The following is a 21,830-nucleotide window of genomic DNA, read 5'->3' on the forward strand; positions in this document are numbered from 1 at the left end:
CGCGGGGCTCGAACTCACAGACTGTGAGATCGTGACCTGAGCCGAAGTCGGACGCTTAACCGACTGAGCCACCCAGGCGCCCCTGGAGAGCTCCATTTTCGATGATATCCTCAAACATCGATTTGCCTTAGTTTGTATATCTTGGACACATTGATTTGTCGATTCAAAAATAGTAAAAATGGTATTTAAGTGCCAACTCTATACGAAGCATGTTAAATGAGATACACAAGGTCCCTGACCTTCTCTAGCACTTAAAGTTCACAGATAGGACATGCAGGGAAGCAAACCCTAAGAATAAACGGAGGCCTGAGAGGAAGCACAGAAGGACATGAAGTTCTGTATGAGGTAGCCTGGGCCACTCAGGGAAAGCTTTCTGAAGAAATCGACATGAAGACCATGTCAGAGATATGCAGAAAAAAGAGAAAGGAATAAGTGTTACCAGGCCAAGAGAAGAGAACAGCCCGAAGGAAAAATAATGTGGCTCAGGAGCTGCAAGAAACTCAAAACTCAGTGTGGTGAAGTGCACAGGGGACAGGGAGGGAGGTGACAGAGGCTGGCAAGGATCAGCCTTCTCAGCCATCTGAAGGGTGCTGGACTCTTCTGAAGGCAAAGGAGTTTAAAATGGGAGCATAAATCAAGCAAGTTTGGTGTTTTAGGAGACCTCCTCTGACTCCAGAGTGGGACAGGGATGGAAAGGAAGCATGACTGGAGCCAGAGAGACTGGCTGGATTCTGTCACACCCACGTGTGGGTGAGAACAGGTCGCAGACTGCACAAGAGTGCCAGGGAGGGTGCAGAGAGGAGTGAGCCTACTCCAGAAAGTCTCAGGACGTGGAAACAAGAGCACTGGGTGATTGACCAGATGTGGGGTTGAGGAAAAAGAAAGAGGAAAAGGCAGTGGGGGTGTCTTTCGCTGAAATAGGGAAAGCAGCTGGTTTGGAGGAAGCTGACAAATTCAGTTTGGGATATGCTGCATTTGAAGTCCTGTGAGACAACCAGTAAGAATCTCCAGTGGCAGTGGGACCAATGGGTCTGAGCTTGGTAAGCAGGCTGGAGCTACAGATACCGATTTAGCACCTGCAGATAGAGGTTGTTGAGGTCAAACAGCGATTGGTGTAGGGTAAGACGTGAGGGACTAGCACAGAAATGTGGGAAATGTTAACGTGTGAAGTGAGAGGGGAACAGCAAAGGGTGAGAAGGAGTGGCCAGAGACAGAAGCACCAAGGCCATAAAGGGTCATAGAAGCCCAGAAGTGGCCACCAGGGTGGATCGCCCCATTGGCAGCCAAAGCTGGCACTCAGGGCTCCGGCCCCCCAGAAAAGCTAGATTTTAGGGCACCCCTAAAAGGAGGACACAATACTGAGGAAAGAACATGATATGTCAAAGAAAGCATCCTTGGAGAAATCGGGACATTGTTGAACTTTGTCGCACTTCCTAACGTGTTCAAATACATACTTGAGAGAAGGGTGAGATTAAAGTCTTAATCTGGCCAGAAGTGAGAAGCTCTACTAAGTACTTCTGGGAGATCAAGGAAAATAATGCCTAGAAGTGTCTATTGGAGTTGGAAGCAAGACGGTGATTGGAGATGCTGATGGAAGCAATCCCAGACGCACGGTAACAGTTCAGTGAGAAGCGTTTTGAAAGGATGGAGACCACAAAGGCAGACAGGTTTCTTGACTGGGAGGAAGACAAGAAGGGGCTAGCAGGGAAAGAAAGGGGTGTGAGTGAGTGTGTGTGCCCAGGCGTGCATTCACACAATGGGAGAGGTGACCTGGACAGGTTTCATGTGAGAAAGAAATGGAAAGAAGCCAGTATAGTAAGAGTTCCTTCTAGCCTTCTTTTCATGGGAAAAGACCTGAGTTTAGGTCCCAGTGATCATTATTTAACATCTCTGAGTCTCTGTTTCCTCTGTAAAAGAAGGCGCCTCCTGATGTCTGCTGTTGTAGGGATCACAGCTAACAAAAGTAAACGACTTGTACAATGTCTGTAATGGAAAAGTCACTGTGTTTGTTAGCCTCGCTGATGTTCATACTGTTAGTTGTTTCTGTAAATCAAATAATTTGGGGTGGGTATGGACAGAGAGGAGAGAGAAAGCAGGTTAAGGGGGCAAATATTAGCACTGAGAGAATCAGTGATGTTCACTTCAACTCATGACTTGAAGGTAACTAGGGTTTGTGCTTTCTTCACCAGTAACACGTTGCATTTGGTCTCTACCACCAAAACACAAGAGGTTCCACCTCTCACTGAGAACAGGCAGTCCTGGTCGACTTGCAAGCCTCTCTTTACTGGCCTGGACTACTGCACGTCGGGCTCTTACTCCAACGCCAGTTCCCCAGAAGCCACCTCCTACTGTCTGCTGACCGGGGGCACCAGGTCAGAGATGTTTGATGTCCCACCCAGCTTCTGCTCACCTCCTACGTTGTGGCCACCTGGCAGGAAAGGAGAAACCTGCTGTCTGTTCTAAGAGGCTGTGCCACCAGCTTTAGGGGTTTGCACCACCTTTTGATTAGTTACGATAATGGTCCTCTGTCCCAACGCACCTGAAGTGTACTTGTATTCCTACTAAACTTTGAGTGTAGGATGGAGTTTCTCCATAGGTGAGGAAGGGTGGGGCAGGAAGGTAAGCAGTCACAACCCCTAAGGAAGTCTCAGCTCAAAAATTAACAAAGTGATTCCATCACACTCCTTCAAGGGAGCTGTAGCATTGCCAGTGAGAGATATTCCTTTAAAAGCCTCTCTTTGTAGATGGTGTCCCCTTTTTCTCCCTTATGCATTAGATAATGGGATCACAGCACAGATTCCAATTTGCTCCTAATTCAATGTCCATATTTCCGAGCCTTGAGACACGTTAGCACAACTTTTCCTGGAGCCCACTGGTGTGTTCAAAGCCCTGGCCGTGCTTACGGGCTCCTTGCCTTCAACTCTCAGCACTTCTACTTGTCCTCAGCTTTGCTAACACAACCGGCCAGCTCCGGCTCTGTTTGTCCAAACACCCTGGGGTCTTCCCTAACCTTGGCTTTTGGAGGGACTGAAAGGGATCAGAAGGGTCATCATTAGTTAGGGACAAGAGCCAATGTTAAAATAAGGAAAAAATTTTTTTGTTGTTGAAATAGTGGCTAAATTGTTTGGGGGTCCTTAATCTCATTGCTGAAAGCTCTAACATTATGCACCATACACACTGTGACACCTTTAGGTTTGCTCTGGAACTGAAGCCCACTGGAGAAGTAGAACAGTATTCTGCCAGCGCAACCTATGAACTGCAGAGAGAGGGTGGAATCTTGGTGGACACCCTGAAGTTTGTAACTCGGACCGAAGGCAAGTATCTAGAAAGGGCTCCCACATCTCTGCCTCAGCCTCAGGTCCAGGACTCACAAGGACAACTTATTTAATTTTAATGTAGTTAACAAATATTTACTGATGCCTGAAAAGTGTCAGGCCTGTCTACATGCTGAGGCTGGAACAATAAACAGCGGTGATAAAGTCTCTGTCCTCATGCAGTTTACGGCAAGAAGCCAAACAAGTAAATGTTCAGAATGCCATATGGGTGCTAGAGAAAAAAATAGAGCATAAAAGGGTGTAGGGAATGTCTGGGAGTGGCAGGGAGGAAGAAGGATGGGGGAAGACGGTGCCATTTGAAATGACAAGGGAAAGTAGCACTGGTGAAAGAGAATAAAAAAGAGACTTGAAGGAAGTAAGGGGATAAGCCATATGGAAAGAGTGTTACAGGCTGGGGGTTAGCCAGTGCAAAGGCCCTGAGGCAGGTTGTGGCTGCCATGTTTGAGGAAAAGGAAGGAAGCTGGTATGACTGAAGCAGAGAGATCAGGGAGGAAAATGGTAGAAGATGAGGTCACAGAGAAAGGGGGAGGTAGGGCAGGGATGGTCTTGTAGGCCATGGTAAGGACATTGGCTTTTACTCTGAGTGAAATACAAAGCCACTAGAGAGTTTGCATGAATTGATTTATGTTTATATTGAGGAAAGACTTTAGGGGGACAGGGACAGAGAAACTAGTATTTAGGTTCTGGCAATAATCCAGGCCAGAGATGTTGGATTAGAGCAGTGGCAGAGGAGATCTAAGAAGTAGTTGGATTCTGGGCATATTGTGAAGATCAGGCTTCTCAGGATTTGCTGATGTGGTATTGACTGTAAGAGAAAAAATTGAGTTGGGATGACTCTTGAGTTTTTTGGCCTAAGCAACTGAAGAATGGGGTTGCCATTTACTGAGATAGAAAAGGCTGGTGGAGGAGCAGGTCTTAGGGGATGGGGCGAACTTAAATGTTCACTTTGGAAGATTTTGTAATGTAGAAATGGTATGTCACAAAATCAAGTGAGAAAAACAAAACCCACAGGAGGGGGGTGCATGCTGAAAAACATGTCATGTAACAATGTTACAGAAATGTAAAAAGAACACACCTGGGAGTTAAAGAAAACCTAGGAATCTCATGACAAAGGAAGAAGTCTGGGAGAGGGGAAGGCAGGGCAGGGGTGGCAAGGAGCCAGGAAGACACAGGTGGAGGGTCACACAGAGATGTCATGTCTGCTGACTCAGAAGGACTCGAGCCTTTGTTGTTCTCTGACCACACCAAGTGTCTCCCATGTCAGGGCCTTTGCATTCCAGGTCCCTCCAGAACATGGCATAGCTCAGCCCTTCTCTTCATTCTGGTGTCTGCCCACATATCACCTTATTGCCACATATCACCATCTGCCATAAATAATGTGCTTCTTGACTGTCTGGACACCCCCCACCAGAATGTAAGCTCCATAAGGGCAAGGTCTCCCCAGTGCCAAGGGCAGTGCCAAGCACGTGACAGGCAATCAATAAATATTTGCATACTGAACAAATGCACGAACACCCGTAAAATCCTGAACTGTGTCCTCATTGAAGCACACTGAATGCTTAGCGTTTCTCTGCCTTTTCCTCCCCTTCCTTCCTAAACATAGCTTTGAATGCACATGTCTTGATTCTCTTGTACACCCTTTCAGGTGTGAAGCAGTCTGAGGCTACTATGATGTTCAAATATAACCGGCAGAGTATGACTTTGTCTAGTGAAATCCAAATTCCAGATTTTGATGTTGACCTTGGGACAGTCCTCAGAGTTCGTGATGAATCTGCTATGGAAAAAAAGTCTTACAAGCTCACTTTGGACATCCAGAACAAGAAAATCACTGAGGTCACTCTTACCGGCCACGTAAGGTATGAAGGCTCAGGGTGACCTGATTTGAAGTCTTGGTTCTTTCCTTTCTTCCTTTTGAGCTTTAAAACTGACCAAACCTGGGGTGTCCCCAGTCTGTGCTCCAAGGGGCAGATAGAGCCCTCAGCATTCTGACCCTCTGTACAATGTCCAGTTGGATCTTCCTACCATTCATTGGGCATTTACTATTCATCAGACACTGTGCTAAAGGAATTATCTCAGTTCTCACAATAAACTGCAACATAGGTCTGAGTTTCCCTGTTTAATAGATAAGAAAATGGTGCGCAGAGGAGTTAAATAATATGGCCAAAGCAACAGAGCTAGTAAATGGTACAGCAGGATTCAAACAGGTTTTGAAAATCTTGTCTTTCCCCCATACCTTCCTGGAAAGTCCTGAATTTGTGCTGAAGTTGGCCTCAGAAGTTAATGAGTTCATTTTGGGGGGCATTCATGTACCTCCTTTTTATCACCACAAGTGGTTTTTCAGTTTGATCCTATGTGTCTCTTTGGCATGGGTAGTCATTGACATCAAATGATTTTTTTTCCCAATAGCTACGACAGAAGTGAAGAAGGCAAAATCAAAGGTGTTATTTCCATACCCCGTCTGCAAGCAGAAGCCAGAAGTGAAATCCTCACCCAGTGGTCTCCCACAAAACTACTCTTCCAAATGGACTCGTCTGCTACAGCTTATGGCTCAACAATTTCCAAGAAGCTGGCATGGCGTTATGGTATGTCCTTCCTCTCCCCATGGGTACTTCCAGAGAGCACCTGGACATGGGTTAGGGGCTGACCTAGTACCACTGACAACTGTTTCATACGTGCATTTTCAGATGAAGAGAAGATTGAATTTGAATGGAACACAGGCACCAATGTGGATACCAAAAAAGCAGCTTCTAACTTCCCCCTGGATCTCTCTGATTATCCTAAAAGCTTGCATATGTATGCCAATAGTCTCTTGGATCACAGAGTTCCTCAAACAGACATGACTTTCCGGCACATGGGTTCCAAATTAATAGTTGTAAGTACAAATCAGTCAGTCAATAAATACATGGTTATAAGGACTAATTACATACTCAACCCTGAGTTAGGTAAAAGAGGGTATCCAGAGATGGATAAGGTATGCTTCCTACCCCAGAGAATTCCTGAGGAGCGAAGAAACACTCACGGGTGTTTAGTTACCCAGTTACACCAGGCTGTGTGTGATAAATACCTAATGAATAGTACTAGGCAGAAAAGTTTACTATGCGTATAATATCAAAGGAAGCTTTAGGACCCTGGCTAGGAGTTTGACTATGTTATATATTCTTTTTATAAAATACAGGAAGAGATCAATGACTAACAGCCAAAATTCACAATTTTCTATGATTTGCTTTTCACCTTCAGTGCATCATCCTGCTTAATGATTGATGTGTCAAATATGGATTATCACCTAATGTTAATTGTACTTGGAGGCCCATCCACCCATACCCATTGCTCTAAAAACTTCTATTGTTTCATAGGCAACAAATACATGGCTTCAGAAGGCATCTGGGAGTCTTCCTTATGCCCAGAACTTGCAAGATCACCTCAGTGGCCTAAAAGAATTGTACCTCCAGAAAATGGGATTGCCAAACTTCCACATCCCAGAAAACCTCTTCTTGAAAAGGTAAAAAAAAAAAAAAAAAAAAAAAATTTCTTGAACCATGAAAAGTAAATGAAAGATTTCACTTAGTGTAACTTAGACTGTTTATAAATTTACATTTTTAAGGGAAATAATTTAAGCATCTTAAGGAGATTAATAACTGTAGCATAAGCACTGTGGCATTTTTGCATTATTGAACATGGGATCTGAACGTGAACACCAATCCAATCGGAAAGAACCTAAGGAAGTAACTGGGGGATTCTGGTATATTCACCCAAAGAGGTTTTATTCTCTGCAACCTGGATTTGAAAGCCATCTAATTTTCCTCCATTGTAAGTGAACTCCCTTTGTTCCGGATCAAGATATGCTCATAATTGGTTGTGGGGATTTGAGAGTGGCTAGAGAAATTGCTGACTTCAGGATGGCTATGGAGCTCTTGAGGGTCAGAACAGCCCTGGAGCATTGCAGGAAGGCAGTGTCCCGAGGGGATATTCACTTTCGCAATATAGCCCCATCCTTGTGGGGAAGTCAGTTCCAAACTGCTTTGTCCACTTCTCTATTTCCAAAAATACGTGGGATGCTTTGCTTTATTTCATGACAGTAAAACAAACAAACAAACAAAAGAGCAGGAGCTAAAAACACTGTAGTCTTTTCTAGATTGACTATTCTCTGTATGATCTTCAAGGTTAAGAAAACAAGTGATCTGGGGGTGCCTGGGTGGCTCAGTTAGTTAAGCGTCCAACTCTTGGTTTTAGCTCAGGTCATTATCTTATGGTTCATGAGTTTGAGCCCCGTATCAGGCTCCATGCTGTCAGTGCAGAACCTGCTTGGGATTCTCTCTCTCTCCCTCTCTCTCTGGCCCTCCTGCTTGTTCTCTCTCTCTCTCTCTCTCTCTCTCTCTCAAAATAAATAAAAACACTTTAAAAATGAAAACAAAAGTAAGAAGTGATCTGTGTCACGTGGGCCTTTCCATAGTCTATGGCTGAGCAGCAAAATTAAATAGACCAAGTAAGTGTAAAACAGCTGAAGTCTACCAAAGTCTACTAAAGATAAGAGGAAAAATTGTCAGCTTCAGACGACCCAGGACTCTCTTCTTTCACTGCTAGTATTTCTGACCAACAGTCTTCTTTGTGCTGTACAGAAGATAGGCCCGTGTGACCTTAGAAATGGACAAGGCTTATTAAGCATCCTCCCACTGAGGATTGGGGTCCCAGATAGGCAGTGCTAGTCCCTGTTGGAGTCATGCTATCAACAGTTCATTGCTTACAACATTTAAATTCTGCTCTTGTCCTTTAGGATAACTTATAATAGTCCAGGAGCAGAGTACATATGCATATGCATAATACATAGTACATGTACATATGTAGAAGCATAGTATTGAGAATATTACAAAGTGCTTTTAGGTATCTTGTGCCAGCTCTGTGAGGTCAGCAGAAAGGGTACCGTTAGCCTCATGACACAGATAACATCCCTGTGACTCAGGGAGTCAAAAACACAGATGTATCATCACCACTCAGTGGAAGCTAAAACTGTAACCCCCTATCACTGCTTTCCACACCTGCACCTTCCACATATCCAGCTGCCTCATTTCAGTTTAGCAAATATGAAGTATCAAGCGTCACATGTGTGTAAGATACTAGACGAGGTGCAGTGAGAAGATAAAAACCAGTTAAGGTATCATCCTTCCTCCCAGAAGACACCATGTAGACACTGACAAATGAACAAATACGTACTAGCTATGTTGGCAGAATTGTGGCATGTTCTTTGAGACTGATGTAAAGGACTGACTCTTGGAAGGATTTTGAATGGATTTGAGTGTTTGATGAGCAGAGAGGTAAAAGGCACAATTCCGGGCACAGGGAGTAGCAGGAAGAAAAGTACGGTATGGGGTTGGGAATGGGGCACATGCACCATTGCTTGGAAGGTCAGATGGCAGAGAACTTTGAATTCTCGATGCCTGACTGTTGCAGACATTGTCCTTATTGTTCATTTCAGTGATGGCCGGGTCAAATACACATTGAACAAGAATAGTGTGAAAATCGAGATTCCTTTGCCTTTTGGTGGCAAATCCTCCAAAGATCTAAAGATGTTAGAGGCTATTCGGACACTAGCCATCAACTTCAAGTCGATGGAATTCTACCTGCCATCTCAGGAATTCCAAGTCCCCACTTTTACCATTCCCAAGTCGTATCAACTGCGAGTACCTCTCTTGGGTGTTCTAGACCTCTCTACGAGTATCTACAGCAATTTGTACAACTGGTCTGCCTCGTACACTGGTGGCAACACCAGCACCAACCATTTGAGGCTTCAGACTCAGTACTACATGAAGGCTGACTCTGTGGTTGACTTGCTTTCCTACAGTGTGCAAGGTGAGCTGTGGTCGGGCTAATTCATCACAGGCTCTGGCGGGATAGCCTCCTCTGGGAAGGAAAAGACTTGGGCTTTCTTTCAGATGTTTTCCTTGCTACTTGGGAGCCTATTTATTCATTCATCTAATAGAAGTATTTATTAAGCATATAATATGTACCAAGTATCCTACTAGGGCAGTAACAGAGAAAGCAGATAGCTAACCTGGCAATGAAAATTCAACGTAGGAGGTGCCATGATAGGGTATAGTGGATAAGTATAAGGCACAGAGAAGCCCTTGATAAGGGAACCCAACAAGATCTGTGGTGGTCAGGGAAGTCTTTTGCTTTCAGATTTTATGCTTATGTTATCAATGGAGGAGACTTGCACAACTAACCCAGATCAGTGGAAGTTTATTTATTTTGGTTGGTGGGAGTGGAGGGGGACTTTATTATTGAAAGACTCTGAACATAGAAATTGCTCTGGAAATTTTATTACTTAATGTAACTAATGTGTTTTAATTTTTATGTCAGGATCTGGAGAAACAACATATGACCACAAGAATACATTCACATTGTCATATGATGGGTCTCTACACCACAAATTTCTGGATTCAAAGATGGTATTCAGCCACACAGAAAAAATTAGAAACAATCCAGTCTCAAAAAGCTTGCTAACATTTTATGCTTCTAGTGCCTGGGGTCCTCAGATGTCTGCTTCAGTACATGTGGACTCAAAAAGGAAACATCATTTGTATGTCAAGGAAGTCAAGATTGATGGGCAGCTCAGAGTCTCTTCATTCCATGCCAAAGGCACATATGATCTATCTTATCAGAAGGATTCTACCACTGGCCAGTTAAGTGGAGAGTCCAACCTGAGGTTTAACTCCTCCTACCTCCAGGGCACCAACCAGATAACAGGAAGATATGAGGATGGAATTGTCTCCTTAACCTCCACCTCGAATCTGCAAGGTGGCATCATTAAAAATACTGCTTCCCTAAAATATGAGAACTATGAGCTGACTATGAAATCTGACACAGATGGGAAGTACGAGGACTTTGCCACTTCTAACAAAATAGATCTCACCTTCTCTGAGCAAAATGCATTGCTACGTTCTGAGTATCAGGCTGATTACAAGTCATTGAGATTCTTCACCCTACTTTCTGGAACACTCAATTCCCATGGCCTTGAATTAAATGCTGATATTTTGGGCACTGACAAAAGTAATAGTGGTGTTCACAAAGCAACACTAAGGATTACCCGAGATGGAATGTCTACCAGTGCAACGAGTAACTTGAGGTATAGTCCACTGGTGCTGGAGAATGAGCTGAATGCGGCACTTGGCCCCTCTGGAGCATCTGTGAGACTAACAACGAATGGCCGCTTCAGGGAACACAATGCAAAATTCAGCCTAGATGGAAAAGCTGCCCTCACAGAGGTGTCCTTGGGAAGTGTTTATCAGGCCATGATTTTGGGTCTTGACAGCAAAAATATCTTTAACTTCAAAATCAGCCAAGAGGGACTTAAGCTTTCAAATGACATGATGGGCTCTTATGCTGAAATGAAGCTTGACCACACGAACAACCTGAACATCGCAGGGTTGTCACTGGACTTCTCTTCAAAACTTGACAACATTTATAGCTCTGACAAGTTTTATAAGCAAAATTTTAACTTACAGCTACAGCCCTATTCTCTTGTAACTACTTTAAACAATGACCTGAAATTCAGCGCTCTGGATCTAACCAACAGTGGGAAATTACGACTAGAGCCCCTGAAGCTGAATGTGGGTGGGAACATAAAAGGAGTCTACCAAAATAATGAAATAAAACACATCTACACCATTTCTTATGCTGACTTATCCACAAGTTATAAGACAGACACCGTAGCTAAGGTGCAGGGTACAGAGTTCAGCCATCGGCTCAACACAAACATCGCTGGGCTGGCTTCAGCCATTGACATCAGTACAAACTACAATTCTGATTCACTCCATTTCAGCAACGTTTTTCACTCTGCAATGGCGCCATTTACAATGACCATCGACGCACATACAAATGGCAATGGAAAACTGAGTTTCTGGGGAGAGCATACTGGTCAGCTGTATAGCAAATTCCTGTTGAAAGCAGAACCTCTGGCCCTTACTGTCTCTCATGATTACAAAGGATCCACAAATCACCATCTTCCATTGAAGAGCAGCATCAGTGCTTCTCTTGATCACAAAGTCAGTGCCCTGCTCACTCCGGCTGAGCAGACAGCCACCTGGAAACTCAAGACCCAGCTGAACGAAAATGAATACAGCCAGGACTTTGATGCTTACAATACAAAAGACAAAGTTGGTGTGGAGCTTAGAGGACAAGCCCTGGCTGACTTTGCCATGCTAGACTTCTCAATTCAAGTGCCATTTTTCCTCAGTGAACCCACCAACGTAATCGATGCTTTAGGGATGAGGGATGCTATTGACCAGCCTCAGGAATTCACTGTTGTTGCTTTTGTAAAATATGATAAGAATCAAGATGTTCACACCATCAACCTCCCATTCTTTAAAATCTTGCCAGAATATTTTGAGAAGAAACGAATGGTCATTATAATGGCACTGGAAACCATACAGAGAGAATTGAAAATCATCAATATTGATCAATTTATGACGAAATACAGAGAAGCCTTGGACAAACTCCCACAGCAAGTTAATGATTATCTGAATGCATTCAATTGGGAGAGTCAAGTTGCGAGTGCCAAGGAAAAACTAAGTGCTTTCACAAAAAATTACAGAATGACAGAAAATGATCTACAAATTGCATTGAACAATACCAAAATCAACCTCAATGAAAAACTATCTCAACTACAAACATATGTGATACAATTTGATCAGTATATTAAAGATAATTATGATTTACATGATTTTAAAACAGCTATTGCTGAGATTATTGATCAAATCATTGAAAAATTAAAAACTCTTGATGAACATTACCATATCCATGAAAATTTAGTAAAAACAATCCATGATGTGTATTTGTTTATTGAAAAGATTGATTTTAACAGAATTGGAAGTAGTCCTGCATCTTGGATTCAAAATGCGGATACTAGGTATCAAATCAGAATCCAGATGCAAGAAAAATTGCAACAGCTCAAGACACAGATTCAGAATGTAGACATGCGGCACCTTGCTGAACAGTTAAAACAACAGGTTGAGGCTATGGATGTTAGAGTTCTTTTACATAAGTTGAGAACTACAATTCCATTTCAAAGAGTAAAAGAAATTATTGAGTACATCAAATACTATGTTATCCATCTCATGGAAGACTTTGTAGTAGTTGACAAAATCAATGCTTTTGGAGCCAAGGTCCATAAGTTAATTAAGATGTATAAAATAGACCAACACATGCAGGTTTTAATGGATACATCAGTACAGTTGGCCCATAAATATCAGTTGAAGGAGACTGTTGAGAAGCTAAGTAATGTCTTACAACAAGTTAACATAAAAGATCACTTTGAGAAATTGGTTAGGCTTATTGATGATGCTATCAAGCAACTTAAAGCACTGTCTTTTAAAAAAATCATTGAAGAAGTAAACAGATTCCTTGACATGTTGATAAAGAAATTAAGGTCATTTGATTATCACCAGTTTGTAGATGAAACCAATAACAAAATCCGCGAAGTGACTCAGAGAATCAATGGTGAAATCCAGGCCCTGGCACTTTCAGAGAAAGCTATAGCACTAACACTGTTTGTGGAGGACATCAAGGCCATGGTCTCAGTCCATCTGGAAAACACAAAGGACATCCAAATAACCTTATTCTTTGATTGGTTACAGGAGGCTTTAAGTGCAGTATTTTTAACTTCCATGAAAGCCAAATTCCAAGAGACTCTGGAAGATATACGAGACAGAGTGTATCAAATGGACATTCAGCAGGAAGTTCAGCGATACCTGTCCCTGGTTGGCCAGGTTTACAGCACACTTGTCACTTATATTTCTGATTGGTGGAGTCTCGCTGCTAAGAACCTTACTGACTTTGCAGAACAGTATTCTCTCCAAGACTGGGCTGGAAACCTGAAAGCATTGGTAGAACAAGGGTTCACTATTCCTGAAATCCAGACCATCTTTGGGACCATCCCTGCCTTTGAAGTCAGTCTCCGTGCTCTTCAGGAAGCTACATATCAGACTCCTGACATCATAGTCCCCCTGACAGATTTGAAGATTCCATCAGTTCAGATCAACTTCAAAAGTTTGAAAGATATAAAAATCCCATCCAGGTTTGCCACACCAGAGTTTACTGTCCTTAACACATTCCATGTTCCTTCTTTTACAATTGACTTGGTAGAAATAAAAGTTAAGATCATCAGAACCATTGACCAAATGCTGTCCAGTGAGCTGCAGTGGCCAGTTCCGGAAATATACCTGAGGGATCTGAAGGGGTTGGACACCATTCTTGCTGGAATCACTGTGCCAGACTTCTATTTTCCAGAAATTGCAATTCCAGAATTCATAATCCCAAATCTTGATTTAAAAAATTACCAAATTCCTGACCTTCACATACCAGAATTTCAGCTTCCCCACCTGTCACACACAGTTGAAGTCCCTTCTTTTGGTAAGCTGCATGGCATTTTGAAAATCCAATCTCCCCTTTTCGTATTAGATGCAAATGCCAACATTCAGAATGCAACTACTTCAGGGAACAAGGCGGAGATCGCAGCTTCCATCACTGCCAAAGGAGAGTCCAAATTAGAAGTTCTCAATTTTGATTTTCAAGCCAATGGACAGCTTTCAGACTCTAATATTAATCCACTGGTTATGAAGCAATCCATGAGGTTCTCCAGCAAGTACATAAAAACGGAGCATGAGAGTGAAGTGCTGTTTTTTGGAAATGCTGTTGAGGGAAAATCAAATACAGTGGCGGGTTTACACACAGAAAAAAATATGCTGGAATTTAGTAATGGTGTGCTTGTCAGGATAAACAATCAGCTTACTTTGGACAGCAACACAAAGTACTTCCACAAATTGAACATCCCCAAATTGGACTTCTCCAGCCAGGCTGAACTGCGTAATGAAATCAAAACCCTGTTGGAAGCTGGACACGTAGCATGGACTTCTTCTGGAATAGGGTCATGGAAATGGGCCCACCAGACATTCTCAGATGAAGGAGCACATGAATCACAAGTTAGCTTTACTGTGGAAGGACCCATCACATCCTTTGGATTGTCTAATAAGATCAGTAGCAAGCATCTAAGACTAAGCCAAAACTTGGTTTATGAATCTGGCTTCCTCGACTTTTCTAAATTTGAAATCCAGTCACAGGTTGAATCCCAGTATGTGGGCCGCAGTGTTCTAGCTGCTAAAGGCACAGCATTGCTTGGAGAAAGGAAGGCAGAGATAACTGGTAACCATGACGCTCATTTAAATGGAAAAGTTATTGGAACTTTGAAAAATTCTCTTTTCTTTACCGCACAGCCATTTGAGATTACTGCATCCACAAACAATGAAGGGAATTTGAAAGTTAGTTTTCCATTAAAATTGATAGGGAAGGTAGACTTCCTGAATAATTATGCACTGTTTTTGAGTCCTAGTGCCCAGCAAGCAAGCTGGCAAGCAAGTGCCAGGTTCAATCAGTATAAGTACCATCAAAACTTCTCTGCTGGAAACAATGAGAACAGCATTGAGGCCCACGTAGGAATAAATGGAGAAGCCAATCTGGATTTTCTGAACATTCCTCTAACAATTCCTGAAATGACTCTACCTTACACAGTGCTCACAACTCCTCAGGTGAAAGATTTCTCCTTATGGGAAAAAACAGGCTTGAAGGAATTCTTGAAGACAACAAAGCAATCGTTTGATTTAAGTGTAAATGCTCAGTATAAGAAAAACAAAGACAAGCATTCCATCCCAATCCCTTTTTATGTAAAAGGTTTCCAGGCAGTGAGTACCCCAAACAATATTTTAATTCCAGCCATGGGCAATATTACCTATGACTTTTCCTTTAAGTCAAGTGTCATCACACTGAATGCCAATGCTGGACTTTATAACCAGTCAGATATTGTTGCTCATTTTGTTACTTCCTCTTCTTCCGTCACTGACACACTGGAGTACAAATTAGAGGGCACCTCAAGTTTGACAAGGAAAAGAGGCTTAAAGCTAGCCACAGCTTTGTCTCTGAGTAATAAATTCATGGAAGGCAATCATGACAGTACTATTAGTCTGACCAAGAAAAGCATGGAAGCATCAGTGACAACATCTGCAAAAGTCCAAATTCCCATTTTGAAAATGAATTTCAAACAAGAACTTAATGGAAATACCAAGTCAAAGCCTACTATCTCTTCATCCATTGGGTTAACATATGATTTCAATTCTCCCAAACTTTACTCTACTGCTACTGGGGCAGTTGACCACAAGCTCATTTTAGAAAGCCTTACCTCTTACTTTTCTGTTGAGTCATCTACCAAAGGAGATATCAAGGGTTCAGTCCTTTCACGGGAATATTCAGGAACTATTGCCAGTGAGGCCAGCACTTATTTGAATTCCAAGAGTACTAGGTCTTTAGTGAAGCTGCAAGGGGCTTCCAAAGTCGATGGTATCTGGAACCTTGAAGTAAAAGAAAATTTTGCTGGAGAAGCCACTATCCGACGCATCTATGCCATCTGGGAACACAATACGAAAAACCATTTACAGCTAGAGGGCTTCTTTTTAACATCTGGAGAGCATACAAGCAAAGCCACCCTGGAACTCTCCCCATGGAAAATGTCAGCCCTTGTTCAGGTCCGTGCAAGTCAGCCCAATTCCCTCCTTGATATCAATTACCTTGGCCAGGATGTGTCCCTGAATGCTAACTCTGAGCATCAGAAGGTCAGCTGGAAAAGTGAGGTCCAGGTTCATTCTGGGTTTTTCCAGAACAATGTACACCTTTCCAATGACCAAGAAGAAGCACGCCTTGACATTGCAAGTTCCTTAAAAGTGTCTCTGTGGTTCCTCAAAGACATTGCCCTACCAGTTTATGACAAGAGCTTATGGGACCTCCTAAAGCTAGATGTAACCACCAGCATTGATAGAAAACAGTATCTTCATGCTTCGACTTCTCTCGTGTACACGAAAAACCCCAATGGCTATCATTTCTCTGTCCCTGTGCAAGAACTGGCTGATAAATTCATTGTTCCCGGACTGAAATTAAATGGCCTAAGTTCAGGTCTTGTCATACCTACATTCCAAGTCCCATTTACTGATCTTCAGGTTCCATCCTACACACTTGATTTCAGTGAAATAAAAATCTACAAGAAGCTAAGCACTTTGCCATTTGCCCTCAGTATACCAACACTACCCAAAGTGAAATTCCCCAAAGTTGATGTGTTAACAAAATATTCTGAACCAGAAGATGCCTCAGTTCCCTTTTTTGAAATAACTATACCTGCATCTCAGTTAACTGTGTCCCAATTCACCCTTCCAAAAAGTATTTCAGTTGGCAGTGCTGTTGAGTATCTAAATGAGGTGGCCAGCAAGATTGCAGACTTTGAGTTGCCAGCTATTACCATGCCTGAGCAGACTATTGAGATTCCTTCCATCAAGTTCTCTGTACCTGCTGGAATTTTCATACCCTCCTTTGGAGCACTGACTGCACATTTTGGAGTGGCCTCTCCCCTGTATAATGCTACTTGGAGCACTGGTTTGAAAAACAAAGTAGAATACATTGAAACATTCCTGAATTCCACGTGCAGTTCAACCATTCAGTTCCTGGAATATGATCTAAATGGTAAGAAAATGTCCTGACTACTCTTCTAGATGCTATATATTTGCAATGAGAGTTGTGAATAAATAAGAACATATTGTATATGACCGGAAGCACAATTACTCTCCATAGCAAAATTTTAAAAAGAGAGAAAGATACATACCCCACACGTAAAAACCACCCTGTAGAAAACCTACTGGCATTCAAGAGGAATAGATTCAAAGAAAGTATATTTTTTTCTATGATGATTTTTTAGGACCAATAATATCTCCTTCTATTTTTTTCTTTTTTTTTCTTTTTTTTTTTTTAACGTTTATTTATTTTTGAGACAGAGAGAGACAGAGCATGAACGGGGGAGGGTCAGAGAGAGGGAGACACAGAATCCGAAACAGGCTCCAGGCTCTGAGCTGTCAGCACAGAGCCCAACACGGGGCTCGAACTCACGGACCGCAAGATCATGACCTGAGCCGAAGTCAGCGGCCCACCCAGGCGCCTCTCCTTCTATTTTTTTCTTAAATGTGGGCTGCATGTTTCAAATATGGAAAGCATATAGTTAAGATAGAATTCTCCTGGCTTTTACAATGAAAATACTTATGTCCTGTGGTTACTAATCTAATGAAATATAACATCTCTCCTCTACAGTTGTGGGAACACACAAAATTGAAGATGGCGTGTTATTCTATAGGCCAAAGGGAACATTCGCACACCATGACATCAGTGCGGAATATAAAGAAGATAACAAATATCAAGGACTTTGGTATGGAACTTTTGTGGAAATCTTATGCCTTTTCAAATCATTCTGATTTTTTCCATGTCCATACCCCTTTCATGATGGCGCATCTGCTTTCCTCCTTTCAGGGACTGGAAAGAAGACATTCGCCTCGACATCACCAGCCCAACATTCACTGATGTCCATCTGCACTACCAACTAAATAAGAATAGCCTCTCCTCCTCAGTGTCCTCCCCAGCCATAGGCACTGTGGCCTTGGACTTGGAAGGCAATAACAATACCTTAAAATGGAACTTGTACTACCGCCCTCAGGTGAGTCCCATCTAATGGATTACTCACCCCAAGAGTGAGTAGAGAATTTGGGCAGATCAGAAAGCCTCTCCAGGCTTTCCCAAAGTAGATGAAACCAAGCAATGAGCAGGTTCAACTTTTTCTCTGAGAAACTATTCTCCAGAATGTATTACAATGGTTTTATTGATTATAATTAGATGCACACTCAATCCTATTTCCACAATTATTTTATTAGTTTTCGGCAAATTTATAAAGATGAGGTTATGGAGCACCTGGATGGCTCTATCAGTTAAGCATCCAACTTTGGCTTAAGTCACAATCTTGTGGTTAGTGAGTTTGAGCCTCGCATCAGGCTCTGTGCTGACAGCAGGCCTGAAGCCTACTTCAGATTCTGTGTCTCCCTCTCTCTCTGCCCCTGTCCTGCTCGCATTGTGTGTGTGTGTCTCTCAAAAATAAATAAACATTAAATTTAAAAAAAAAAGAAAGATGAGGTTATGTCTCATCACCTAAATCATGAGCAAAGTCTGCCATGTGCTGAATACATTTTTCAAATAGTGGTTTCCAAAGTATTTGAGGCTTCAGAATTCTTCCCCACAATAGAAGTGTTAGTTCAGATATGCCAAATTTCTCTGATATACTCTACAAGCTCTGCTGGGCCAAATCAAAGATGCTATTAGTAAAGAAGAAGCAATCAGGTTCTACTGCTAAAGTTTGTCATAAGTTTGGAGAATGAATGGCTCCTGATACTGGTATTCTAGGGCTCTGCTAGATGAGCTCTGGGATTTTTCCTTTTTTATACTTCTCCTGTCTCTCCACTTTTTCCTCCTCTTCCCCCTTCCCCTCCTCCTCCTCCCCCTTTTCCTCCTTTTCCTCCCCTCCCTCCTCCTCCTTTTATAATCTTTGGTTCTAAGAAAGCCTTAATGTTAAGTGTTACTATGTAAATGCCATGCATAATTTTATTCTTTTTGAGGCATATGATAAAGAGGAATTAACAGCAGTGAACTTGTTTAACCATAAGACAAACACATGAACTGACATGTTAAAGATAAACCCCCTTCAGAATATGAAAGATCCTCTGATCTTTACTTTTAACTGCTAATGAAGTTTCACTCTAGTATATTATGTAATCAGGATAATTGAAAACATCTTCTTATCATCCCTTTTTTTCTGGTTTTAGTCCTCTCTGGATAAAAAACTCAACATATTCAAAACTGAGTGGAGGTACCAGGAATCTGATGATAAAAGTCAGATCAAAGTCAGCTGGGAAGAAGAGGCAGTGTCTGAACTACTAAGCTCTCTCAAAGACAATGTGCCCAAGGCCACCGGGGTCCTTTATGACTATGCCAACAAGTATCACCAGGAGTACACAGGACTCAATCTGAGAGATGCTTCTTTAAAATTGAGAAGAAGTCTGCAGAACAGTGCCGAGTGGGCCTATCAAAGCACCATGAGGCAGACTGATGAGGTGGATATGGGGCTCCAGAGGGTAGCCAGGGCCACCACTAGAACCTACCAGCAGTGGAAGGAAAAGGCCCAGGATCTGTACCGTGAACTGTTGGCTCAGGAGGGCCAAGCTGATTTCCAGGGACTCCAGAATAAGGTGTTTGAGAGATTAATGGGAGTTACTCAGGAATACAAAGACATAGTCAGTCATCAGGTTGACTCATTGATTGACTTCCTAAAGTTCACCAGATTCCAGCTCCCAGGAAAAGCCGGGACATATTCTAGAGATGAACTCTTCACTATGGTCATGAGGGAAGTAGGGCAGGTGCTGTCACAGGTATATTCAAAAATCCATAGTGGGTTAGAAATACTGTTTTCCTATTTCCAAGACCTGATGGAGAAATCTGAGCTAATCAAGGATGTAGAGATTAAATTTCCTTTTAATTCAGAGAGCTATAAACTAAGAGATGTTGTCTTGGAGTTTGGGAACCTGTTGAAATCTTTATCACAAAAGATCCAGGATGCACTTAATAACCTTCAGTCTATCAAGACTACAGAGATGCTAAGTCATCTTCAGAGATATTTAGAAAGAGCTTTCCAAGAGATAGAAGAAGAAATTCAACACTTAAAGGGAAAGAAATTTACTTATCTCATTAATGATATTCAACACGTGATCAATAGAATCTTCAAAAAATATATTCCAACTGCTTTTACATTCCTGAAAATTAACTTTGACAAGTTTAATGAACTTGTCCAAAACCAACTCCAGGAAGCTTCTCAACAGTTACAACAGCTCCATCAGCTCATAAAGGATCTTCACAAAGAATATGTTGACCCAACTGTGGTCAGCTGGACATCAAGGTATTATGAACTTGAAGAAAAGATCATCAGCTTGATCAAGAACCTAGTGGATGTCCTTATGGACTTCCATTCCAAATACACTATCAGTACTGCTGGTTTGATTTCCGAACTCTCAAATCAAGTTGAGCAGTTTGTGCAGAAAGATATCCAGGAATACCTTAGCATCCTTACTGATGCAGATGGAAAAGGGAAAGAGAAGATTGCAGAGCTTTCTACCAGTGCTCAGGAAATAATTAAAAGCCAGGCCACTGCAATGAAGGAAATCATTTCTGATTACCACCAGCAGTTCAGATATAAACTACAGGATTTTTCAGACCAACTCTCTGATTACTATGAAAAATTCATTACTGAGTCCAAAAGATTGATTGACCTGTCCACTCAAACATACCACATGTTTCTGAGATATATCACTGAATTACTGAAAGAGCTACAATCGGCCACAGTCAATAACATGATCCCCTCCACAAAGGTTTCTCCAGGAGAATTTACTATCACCTTTTAATTTCTTATGCAATTCTCATTTATTCTTCCGTTCCTATTAAACTTTCATATAGTAGGGGAAAAACTCAAACTGTATGTATTAATATAACTATACAGTGAGCCAGCCTCGTGGCAAGCAGCTGACTATAAGCAGAAGCACACATGAACTGGGTCTGCACTGAAGCTGGCATCAGATCGCTAAAGGTCTCTGAACTCTGGGAAATAACATTTTTTTGCAAGTTAAAGAAAATCAGTATCTGAGTTGTTTTACTAAACTTGGGGGAGGGAAAACAAATAAATGAATTCTTTACTGTGTATCATAGCACTCAATTTGGCTCAATCATATTGAAAGATAGCAAATGTCTGGCATTTCAAAACCTGTCAAAGAATACATACTGAGTTTAGAGTAATAGAATAAAAGGGGAAGGGAGAATTTGAGGAGAGAAATATTTTGCCACCTAAAAAAATAAAAAGGTAACCAATATCAGGAATTGTATTTGCCAACTGAAAAGGAAAAACTATTTGCAAAAGCTTTCACATAATTTGATCCCAAGAAGCATCTCATTTGTCTTCATGTGCTGCACAGTCTTCTTCACCCACAGTCTGCTCTTTCCAGGCAAGGCTCTCTGCTAGGCTGAGATCAACCAACAGGCTTTTTATTTCACTTAGCCTGCCAGAAATTGAGAAAGGATGACTAGGAAGTCCTGGCCCCCAGGGCTTCATGATAATAGGGACCTCAGACGTCTCCCTGCAGCTTAGCCAGGATCCATTCAAGGCACAGAAAGTAAGTGTGGAAAAGGGGGCAGGGGGATATGTACTCCTAACATTTCTGGGATCAAGCATACATTTATGTTCTTGAATTTCCTCATTTCTCCACATTTAATATCTAACAATCCAAAGTATAATCAAAACCCAAGGATTTCTCCTGCCACATCCACTTATCTCAAGCTCTGTTTTTAAACACTGGCAACCCCCAGGCAGAGCATCCAAACTGAGATCTATTAAGGGAAAGCTACAAAGAACCTATGCAGGACAACCATCACTAATATCTTCAGGAAGGTTAGCTATACCTTTCCTTTCAACAGTGTTGAATAACAAAAGAAGGGTGTGACCTTTGGGGAGTAGGAAATTGGAGATTACTAGCCCCTCCAAATCCTATGTGA

General features: G+C 42.0%; 1 protein-coding gene across 1 annotated transcript in view; it reads left to right on the forward strand.

The window, feature by feature from the left end:
* APOB (apolipoprotein B) overlaps window positions 1-20,946 on the forward strand; it is a 38,800-nt gene extending 17,854 nt beyond the window's left edge. Inside the window, exons 19-29 of the mRNA XM_049652009.1 lie at window positions 2,190-2,372; window positions 3,193-3,314; window positions 4,981-5,191; window positions 5,742-5,917; window positions 6,020-6,207; window positions 6,689-6,834; window positions 8,806-9,179; window positions 9,690-16,886; window positions 17,505-17,619; window positions 17,721-17,904; window positions 19,061-20,946. Of these exons, the coding sequence (XP_049507966.1) occupies window positions 2,190-2,372; window positions 3,193-3,314; window positions 4,981-5,191; window positions 5,742-5,917; window positions 6,020-6,207; window positions 6,689-6,834; window positions 8,806-9,179; window positions 9,690-16,886; window positions 17,505-17,619; window positions 17,721-17,904; window positions 19,061-20,689 (10,525 nt within the window). The 3' untranslated portion in view covers window positions 20,690-20,946. The remainder of the gene's footprint in view (window positions 1-2,189; window positions 2,373-3,192; window positions 3,315-4,980; window positions 5,192-5,741; window positions 5,918-6,019; window positions 6,208-6,688; window positions 6,835-8,805; window positions 9,180-9,689; window positions 16,887-17,504; window positions 17,620-17,720; window positions 17,905-19,060) is intronic.
* The last annotated feature ends 884 nt before the right edge of the window (window positions 20,947-21,830 follow it).

This window comes from Panthera uncia (assembly GCF_023721935.1).
Source record: "Panthera uncia isolate 11264 chromosome A3 unlocalized genomic scaffold, Puncia_PCG_1.0 HiC_scaffold_12, whole genome shotgun sequence".
Classification (NCBI taxonomy): domain Eukaryota; kingdom Metazoa; phylum Chordata; class Mammalia; order Carnivora; family Felidae; genus Panthera; species Panthera uncia.